This window comes from Echeneis naucrates, chromosome 6 (assembly GCF_900963305.1).
Source record: "Echeneis naucrates chromosome 6, fEcheNa1.1, whole genome shotgun sequence".
NCBI lineage: Eukaryota > Metazoa > Chordata > Actinopteri > Carangiformes > Echeneidae > Echeneis > Echeneis naucrates.
In genome coordinates, this window is record NC_042516.1 from 13,330,649 (window position 1) to 13,340,187 (window position 9,539).

At 40.3% G+C, this 9,539-nt stretch overlaps 1 protein-coding gene across 3 annotated transcripts; it reads left to right on the plus strand.

Moving 5' to 3' along the window:
- The first annotated feature begins 4,266 nt into the window (after positions 1-4,266).
- On the plus strand, positions 4,267-9,304 carry igflr1 (IGF-like family receptor 1). Of its 3 annotated transcripts, XM_029505390.1 has the most exons (9): positions 4,267-4,549; positions 4,698-4,875; positions 5,275-5,371; positions 5,460-5,586; positions 5,660-5,852; positions 5,930-5,960; positions 6,855-7,116; positions 7,301-7,405; positions 7,859-9,304. In XM_029505390.1, exons 4-9 carry the CDS (start codon positions 5,487-5,489, stop codon positions 8,182-8,184), a joined length of 1,017 nt encoding a protein of 338 aa, XP_029361250.1. In that variant the 5' UTR covers positions 4,267-4,549; positions 4,698-4,875; positions 5,275-5,371; positions 5,460-5,486; the 3' UTR covers positions 8,185-9,304. The 3 variants fall into 3 exon arrangements, with proteins under 3 accessions (XP_029361250.1, XP_029361249.1, XP_029361251.1); XM_029505389.1 differs by having other exon boundaries at positions 4,698-5,371; XM_029505391.1 differs by having other exon boundaries at positions 4,269-4,549; positions 4,698-5,586; positions 6,855-6,954; positions 7,036-7,116.
- Positions 9,305-9,539: the final 235 nt, after the last annotated feature.

The following is a 9,539-nucleotide window of genomic DNA, read 5'->3' on the forward strand; positions in this document are numbered from 1 at the left end:
ACGCATGTCACGTGACAAGTAGAAAGTTTCGACCCGAGTTAGCACTCAATGTTTTTGGCCAGTTAGCAACAACTTAGCATGCGTCATCACAGAGCAATGGCTGAGAGAAAAGGAGTGTGGTAACCTTTGACCTGTGGGGGAAAAAACTACGACAAAGTGTGTTTTGGGTGATAGTAATAGTCATTTGACTTGTATTTAAAGTTAAAATACGGCCTTAAAATTTGACTTGATTTTTTTTTTAATCACAATATCGGCTTCGATTAAACATGCCAGAAAAGTAATCTGTATCGTACCGATTCATTCAAAGGAGATATTTAATAAAAATCTTCTGCATGTTGCTCAGTTTTCAAAAGTCAGCTGGAAACAACAATTCAGTTAAAACCAGCCAGCACAAATGAATGTCATTCCAAAAGAGACAGCAAGCTTAGTGAACATCTCATTTCATCTCATTACCTGTGCTGCTGCTGTAAAAAAAAAAAACTTTTTTCATTCATCTTCTACCGCTTATCCGTCCCTAACCCTCACTCTCAGACCCACAGACAATTTAGCGTCACCAATTCATCTAAACATGATGTCTTTGGACGGTGGGAGGAAACCCACGCAGGCACGGGGAGAGCATGCAAACTCCACACAGAAAGGCCCCAGGTCGGGAACCAAATCTGCAACCACTATTCCACCTAAAAAATAATAACTATTAATGATAGAATTCAAATTTTATATCCAAAAACACATTAATACAATGTGTCCATGCTGTGCTCTTGTTCTTACTGTTTCTTGGACAGTGACATGTTTTCGACATATTCTCTGGTTATCCCCTGAAATCCGAAATGAAAAGCACCTAGAATGACATCATTTGTACCTGTATTGTACATTTATATAATGATGGTTTAAGATAAGCTATGCTTGTAATGGCTAGATTGTTTTATGATGACTTTTCTGGATGAGTCAAACCTGATTGGAGTGGGTTCTTGAAACCCCAGTGTTATCTGCTGATTTTAAAAATAGTTTTTCCTGTTTGTACAACTGTATGCGGCTTGACTTGTGAACTTTAGAAAACCGAGCTGTGAGCTTGTTTTTCTCTTCAGTGGGAGCTTTTCAAGAGATATGTTCCACAAAAAATAAAGAGATATATGAAATAAAGCAGAGACCTTCCTCCTTTTCATGTCTTATCCATCTCCGTGACAACATTTCAAGTTTTACTTTTTCTCTCTAATTTTGTCATGCATAGTACCAAACACAAAATACTAAGTCATACTAAACTTCCAGGAAACTAAGCACACAACTTTATTTTGGCCTTTCACACATGCACTTCTTCTTCTTTTTGGAGCATTTTCATGTTATAAATGGAAAGTACACTAACAGACACACAAATAAATACAGATGAAATATTTACCAACTCCTTTTAATTTGTTTTGGGTGGGGCTTGGCTCTGCAGCCAGATTAAATGACAAGTTTGATTAGACCCAGTCCCAGAGAACAGGAAATAATGAACAGCTGTGCGCCATTTCGTGGTCCACAGCCATGCAGAGCTAAGTGGTTTATTTAGCAGAGCAGTTGCAAGCTAACGGTTCAACTGAATGGAAATTAACACACATTTCCCAAACTTCTAACCACCCTTTTGTAGATTTCTTTTGTGTGTGTGTGTGTGTGTGTGTGTGTGTGTGTGTGCCACGGTCAACCTGACAGAGCATACCATGGTAAGGAATGATGATCACCGGCTGATAAGAGAACATCAGAACAACATAAACGTTTGTGATTGAACATCTCCTCTTTGTCAGAAAACATGTTGCTTTCTGCTTGTTTTCCTGCACTGAGATGTCTTTGAATGATCACTGTTAGTATAATTCATTTTAACAGAATATTGAGTTAACTGTGCTGAAACTGCCAACTGTGTGACTCACTGTGGGGGGAATTTCTGCGTGAGTAAAATATTTATTATAGCTTTGATTTCCGTCATTTGTCCTGGTGCTATATCCCAGACTTTCTATAAAACAACTAAACAATTGAAAGGCGGTCATGAGTTTTAAATAGGACTGGTCTTCTTACACTATGAACATGTCTCCAAACCTTAACGCTTATCCACCACCACTTTAACCACTATGTTTTTCTATTCTACAGACATGCGTTTCGTTGGAACTCACAAACATATTTTTGGTAACACTGGCAGAAAGTGTTTTGAAATTTCAAAGATTCTTAAGAAATGAAAAACGACTATTTTACGTTCATTACATAGCTCCAGTTCTGAATTTTTTGTGGCTGCAGAACAAAAAGCCACAAGAAGTTTGACAGGACATGGACAATTAGCCCATGTCAGGTCACCGTAGACCCACAGCTCCTGTGCAGCCTGTTCCCGTAAATAGATTCAGGGATCCTCCTTCTCTCAAAGATATAGTCTCTTTTCATAGGACTCATGGAATGGATGAATACGAAGACATGAACACTAACAATAACAGCAGAGCATGTATGATTCTTTGGGCATCAAACTTTTTTTATGTATTTAGGGTCCGCGGACCCACAGGAGCAGATTGTTCCACAGGATTTGGATCTTCAGAACAGCCACACGAGAGAACCTTTTCTTTATTTAGCATACCTCACTCTAACCTTTCAAACACAGCTTGAACTTTGTCATAACCAGAAAGTGGTGGACAAGATTGGCAAGCATTCAGATTCAGAATTCTTTAGGGCAATTCATCCCCACAGTCCAATATATTGATGTTTCAAATTAGAAGGAAAGTTTCCCTTCAGTTAAAGGAAAGCTTTTTCAGGAGAAAAACAATACCAGATGGACTAGCTTGAGGGAGGAACCATGTGTCATCGTGGAGGAGTTGGACTACATGCGCAATGCGACTAGGCTGCAGAGACTCATGAGCAGTGGCAAGCAAACCAAGAAGAACACAAAATTGTATTGAAAAATCAGTCAGGCAGGAGAATATATGTTTCAATTTCACCACTCAATTTTTTTTCACTTGTTTCGTATTGATATCACTTTGTGTTTTTAAGCTCGAAATAAAAAGATCAAAAAAAAAAAAAAAAAAAAAAATCCATTATCTGACAATTTAGTCATAATGTCTAAGCATAATATCTTTTTATTCAACTTGCGCAACACAAACTTTGTATTTGCATGTTTACAAAACCTTCCAATGTCTCGTAAAAAATGAGAAAAATGTTAATCAAGTCCACGCTTTTGAGACACATATCAAGGGCAGTTACAGTGAAGTTGCTTCTATGAACTCTGTCTGCTGTATCAGATAACTGCTAAAAACTCTCAGGTGTGTGTCTCTGTGCTCCCATTAATACACACTCAGCAGTGCATCAGTGGCATCTCTCATCATTTGTGTAACATCTTCGTAATGCCTGAGTCTTTCTGTCCCCATCTCACTCGGAGCCAATTTAATGCCCCACAATGTACATCGCATCCTTTCCCATGAGGTTTACTGAATACAGCGCTTTCACAGCTCCTTTCACTTCCACTGACGACTAACAGTGTTACCACACGCCTCCAATGAATTCAGATAGTGGCCACACTCAGTTTTGCTTTTAGTTGTAAATGGTAACAATGGACAATAAACTAAACAGTCTCCTGGAAATGTTCTCAGTGAGTATGATGGTGTAGATTTAACCTTTGGCTGAGTCAGGCTTATCTGCAGGATGATTCCTGTATTTCCTTGGCTCCATGTCTTTGCCAACAATAAGAACACTCATAGGCTCGTACAGGATTTTATCTGCTATTAGGATGAGCACTACTGTGACCTCTTCTACCAAGTAATGTTAACTCACTCCAGTTTATCCATTTAAGGTGAGTGTCAGTGCTATAATGTGTCTTGCACTTCCTTTTCTGTAGATGGCTTCAAGTGAAAATTGCACCACAGGGACCTCCCTTCTGCAGAAAGGACATCATGAGCTAACCCAAGGGCCAAACCAAAAGATTGGGCAATCTGAGGGACTGTTAAATTGCGGGGATTTAATGGTCATTTTTAGATTTTTTCCTTCTTGATGGCAGGGGATTTGACCAGAACTCTGACATACCAGACAGAGTCTGGGTCCAAGAGTCTCAGGAAATGGGTAAACAAAACTTCATTAACAAAGTAACAAATAAACACTAACAAACCAGAGGACCGGATGGGGTGGTGGCTGAGCCTCTAGGGAAAAACAAAATGCACTGGAAACTCCAGGGGGCAAATACTGACACATAATACTTACGCATAATACAAATAGTCACGGAAACGTTCTGTGATGGCCCACTTAAGGGCAAGGAACTCCAGTTTACCCGAGTGGAGGTGACAGTTCCTCTCTGATGCTGACAATGTTCGTGATCCATATGCAATCACTCGACGTTTCCCGTCAGCTCCTAACCCCTTATTGCATGCATCTGTGTGAAGTACAAACGGCTGGGAAGCATCTGGAAATGGAATCTGGGAAACAGGTGGTCGAACCAGACAGTCTTTCAGCTGTTCAAGGGTTTGTCGGTGAAGGCCCGTCCATGCAATTTGTGTGTGAGATGGCACCACTTTTGCATTTCTGTTTTTATGCCACTTCCTTTCCTCTGATTGTGAGTATTCCTCTTTAACTGGACCCTTGGTTAAGTCATAAAGGGGACTGGCAATGCATGAGAAGTCCTTTACATACTGCCTATAATAACTTAACAGTCCAAGAACTTGTCTCAACTCACCAACTGTTTGTGGTGTTCTGTTTTTCAGAGTTCTCATGGCAGCTGTATCAGCCGGATCCATCCATCCCTTTTTCCCTTCTGTCAGTCTGTCCCTCAGCCCTGGTTCACCAATCTGACCAGAGATTTTATAGTCTTTTCGCCAAGTTGGACTATGGGCATGGGCAGAGGCGGTGTGGATCGGTGCAGTATCCTTTGTGGTATTGTTAGTGAGTCCCTGCATTTCATCCTCTCTCTGTTGCACCATAAGTTTCAGTTGCTCTGGTTCACTTTTCAGTTTCTCATATTCCTCCTTGTCACAATAACTATTACATGGGAATTACATGCTGAGTATAACATGGGAATATCGATTCTGAATATTATTCAATCCGTCACAATTGCACGGATTATTTTTGTCTGTTTATTTTTCACCTGATAGCGGGAGGCTGCACTCACTGTGTTTCACAACAAGGCAGAACGAAAGAAGCGAGAGAAAACATACAGACCCTGTAAACCGAAAAAGGAGACATGGTGTGATATGATTAGACAGGGAGGTCGTCACAATGATGATGACTACAAGGACTTTACCACGAAGGGGAATAAGTCTGCAAGCTTTTTGCCGCCCTCAGACTTCACTCGCCACCCAAGTCATCTCTGTCACGCCTCTTCGCTTTTTGTTGTTGTTGTTGCTGTCAGACCTTTTGTTGGACGAGCAGTTGAACAAAGGTGACGACAGTATCTCCAGTTTGAGCAGCTACCTCTCGTCCTGTTTTGCTGATTTGAGGTCAGATTTGAAATAAGATTGCTCCCGCAGGCTCCTGTTCTCCTCGCAGCTGACGCGATGAACCAGAGGTACTCCAAAAACTGCAAGGACGAGACGAAGCGCTGGGACCGGCAGAGTCGGACCTGTGTGCCGTGCCACCCGGAGCCTTTACTGCCAGGTGGAGCGTCTGTGCGGCCGCATTTCACCCCGCTGGATTGTTTTGTATTTTATTGTGTTGTATCATCTCCCAGGATACGAAGTTAATCCCAATTGTGGGTTTGATGACAACGGAGGGCGACACGTCCCGTCGGTCCGTGGATGCGGAGGCAACACTTTCAACAACGGCAGCTGGGCCAAGTGCCGGCAGTGCAGCCCGTGTTCGGCCGGGTACACTGCGGAGCTGCCCTGCAACTCAACCAGGGACACCCAGTGCAAAGATGCAAGGTAGGAAAGGACCGACCATCACCACCTGACCCAGAAGTGAACAGCAGCCTGTTTCATGTTACTCTCTCCTCACACAGACCAAGTCCGGCCGTCCCCACCGACAGCAGGGTGAGTGAACTGGCCATGAGCGCAAATGGCAGACACATTTTCATCGCGTCCCCTTTCCTCTCTGCCCTTCTGCGGTCCAGACACTTCTGCAGTTTGTCTCTATTAACAGTATTAACTGAAATTGTTGTAACACAGGAAATGAAGCAACATCAAAAATTCCCGACGGTTAAGTACCTTGGACTGAACAAAGAACAAAAAGACAAAAAGACCCAAACCTGTCAACTCGAAAATATAAAACTCCAATATATATATATATATATATATTGGTCTACTCCCTCTGTGTATATGTATATTGTGTATATATATATATATATATATATATATATATATATATACACAGAGGGAGAGAGAGAGTTAAAAGAATTGTATAGTTGTATCATATTTTATCTGCAGTGTGGCTGAGGACTGAGATGTTTGTGTGACATAGAGCGCAGAAATTTTCCAGCACAACAGAAACAGAACTTTGGTTGGGAAAGCTACATGATGAATAGATGGAAAAATCCAATCCTGTTCCCTGATCTCCGTCTCTACAGGCCACATGCTGCTCTGAAAGTGCTCTCAGTATTGTTGTGACTCTTGCACTTATTGCCAACAACCAGCTGTATCTGGCTGCGGAGGCCTCGGCTCTGACCTGGCTGCATTTGATTGGCTGAATGAGTTGAGTTATCTGACTTTTTCCATGTAAAATGGTTATGGTTAGGATGGTATTAATTGGTTTACAGGGAATACTTGGAGACGGAGATGTGGCACTGTTTTGTTAGTCATCAGTGCATCCTGTCCACAGTGTGAGCGTGGGAGGGTGAGTGAAAATTTGGGAGTTCAGATGACTCCCTTTCTGTGGTTGTCTGAATTGCAGTCTCACTTAACTATCTCATTTAACTCTTCTCACTTCAGATTAAGACAACCCAAGGATCCTTCTCTAAGCCAGCAGCAACAACTGTCAGTACAGCCATAGATACAACTTTGGGAGATCCTGCCAGTTCTGATATTTTTTGTAAGATAAGCATGCATGTAACAAGTCCACATTTCTTTAGTCTAAATATAACTTTTACCATGTTTTATCTTGTCTTTGCAGGGATTGTTCCATGTTTCGTCCTAATCTTCATTCTGCTTGCTGTGATATATGCTTCCATAATCTACCTGAAGATGAAAAGGGGTTTGCAATATATATATATATATATATATATACAAAGTGAAGCTTAGGACACAGATAAGTTAGCATAAAAAAGGCAAAAGTCACAAAAAGGTGATACAGTGCCAATACATTATGATATTGGATTGTAATTTTAAAGTGATTACCTGACATTAACTAACATTAACTGTGCAAATCTGTCATGCAGGTCAGTGCACAGTATGGAGTTTTAGCAGAAAGTTGTCATTGAGAAGTCCAGGATTCTCTCCCCTTTCTTCTCCAGCTTGCAACAATGATCTGAAGGACATAGTCAGTGAGTGGGAATGAATTCGACATACAGTAAATCCATTGATCTGCATTCTTTCACCTCTGCGTCCTTGCTTGATTCCAAAAACTTCCCAGTCTCCACCTCCTTCCTCTGGACATCACTCCCTCGATCCCCCAATTATTATTATTATTATTATTATTATTATTATTATTATTATTATTATTATTGTTATTATTGTTATTATTATTATTATTATTATTATTATTATTATTATTATTATTATTATTATTATTATTGTTGTTGTTATTATTATTATTATTATTATTATTATTATTATTATTATTGTTGTTGTTGTTGTTGTTGTTATTGTTATTATTGTTTCCCAAAATACACCGTAATGACACAGAACACCAGTGTAGAGAGTAACTGCATATTGTGGACATACGGTGCAAAGAAAATCACTCTTCCAATGTACGTCATTTCTCCACGCTTCTGCAGGTCCTGAAATCGTGTCAGCGCCTCTACAGACAGTGATGGACAACCTGGATGTTTTGGAACAGTTGGTAATTTTGTTGGACCCAGACAGCCTTGCAGTGAAAAACACCAGACATCTGGCATCTAATTGTGGCTTCTCCTCCGCCTGGATCACTTACACCTACTCTATGAAGGACAGTAAGAGCCCCCTGAAAGCTGTGCTGGAGGGGGTCATCAGCAGGCAACCGGACTGGACAGTAGGGCACCTGGCCAAGCTGCTCAGACAAATGGACCGCAATGATGCTGTTGCCGTTCTCGCCCAGCTCAGGCTGAATGAGATGGCTGTATAGTATTAATTTCTCCCGTGAGTGTTATAAGAACCTTTGAAAAATCATCTTTACCCCAGATGGATTTATATACTTTAATATTTTCATATTCCATTTATTCCATGCATTCATTCATTCATCTTCAACTGCAAAGAAACACACCAATAAAGAGAACAGACAATTCTACGCATCACGCGCAAAGGTTGCTGCATAAAACTACTGTATATTTAGAGTCAGCTCTCAAAGATACAACCTTGAACGATGGCAGGCAGGCTGGGTGAATCAATCTGTCTGCCTGCCCTCAACCAAGCAGGCAGGAAATGGGTCCTAAATGGTTGAGGTTTTTTTTTTTTTTTTTTCTGAGGTGTTTCTCAAAAACCTTTGTTTTTCCATCAGTATGAGCAATGTCACTGATCAATCTGTGAAGGAAGGAGGGGGGGTGCCTACTCCCTCAGGTTCCTGTGGTGTCATTCCCACTGTCAAAGACTGCTGCGTGGCTGTAGGGAGAGCGGCGAGCAACCAAGATGGAACAAACCAGGTTACGAAGGCCTTTTGTAGGCTTTGGAGTATCAGTCAAATGTTGTCCAAAACATTTAAATCTGTCAGAAGCTGGTGAAACAGATGGCTAATATTTCCTGTTACCTGAGTTTACAGTAGTTAAAGACATTAACGTTTAATTAAATGCCTAAAATGCACTAGAAGGCCTCGCCCCTCTTCGTGCCGTACGGTCCAATGCCCAGCTCTGTTCTCTGTAGAGAGGTAATTTCAAAACTCAAACTGAAGTTATTGTATTTACTTTAGATATCTATAGATGAGGTTTTCCAAAAAGAGCCCAAGTCATAAATCTGGGATCGGACAGAGTTTACTTGTAGATAATGAAAGAAATTTGAATGAGGTAGTGAATATTTATTTTTTTAGCAAGTCAAAGAAGCAAAGCAGTGTTTGCAAAGGTCTGCCAAATTCAAAACATTCCCGCCTGAAAGAGTTGTTTAAACAAATCTAATGCCGACTGCATTTGCGTCATCCAACTTGAAATATTTCCTATTACTCAAAAGAGGAGGTAGTTTACTCAAGAACCCTGTATTCAGGCATATTCATTTTGAAGCATCAGCATTTTGTTACATTAATGTTCCATTGTTCACTAAACATGTCTTTTTTTTTTTTTTTTTTTTTAATAAAACATTGACTTTGTTCAAACATTGTAACATCTTTATTAGGCAAATAACATTATAAATAAAAAAGTGCATAGAAAAATTAAACAGGTTTAGAAATATGTATACAAATATTTACAAACTCAGGGTTTATTTGTACATGTAACAAAGACGTAAATTTAAAGATCACATATTTTCTCATTTTTATGTCGTTTACACTTACTTTAA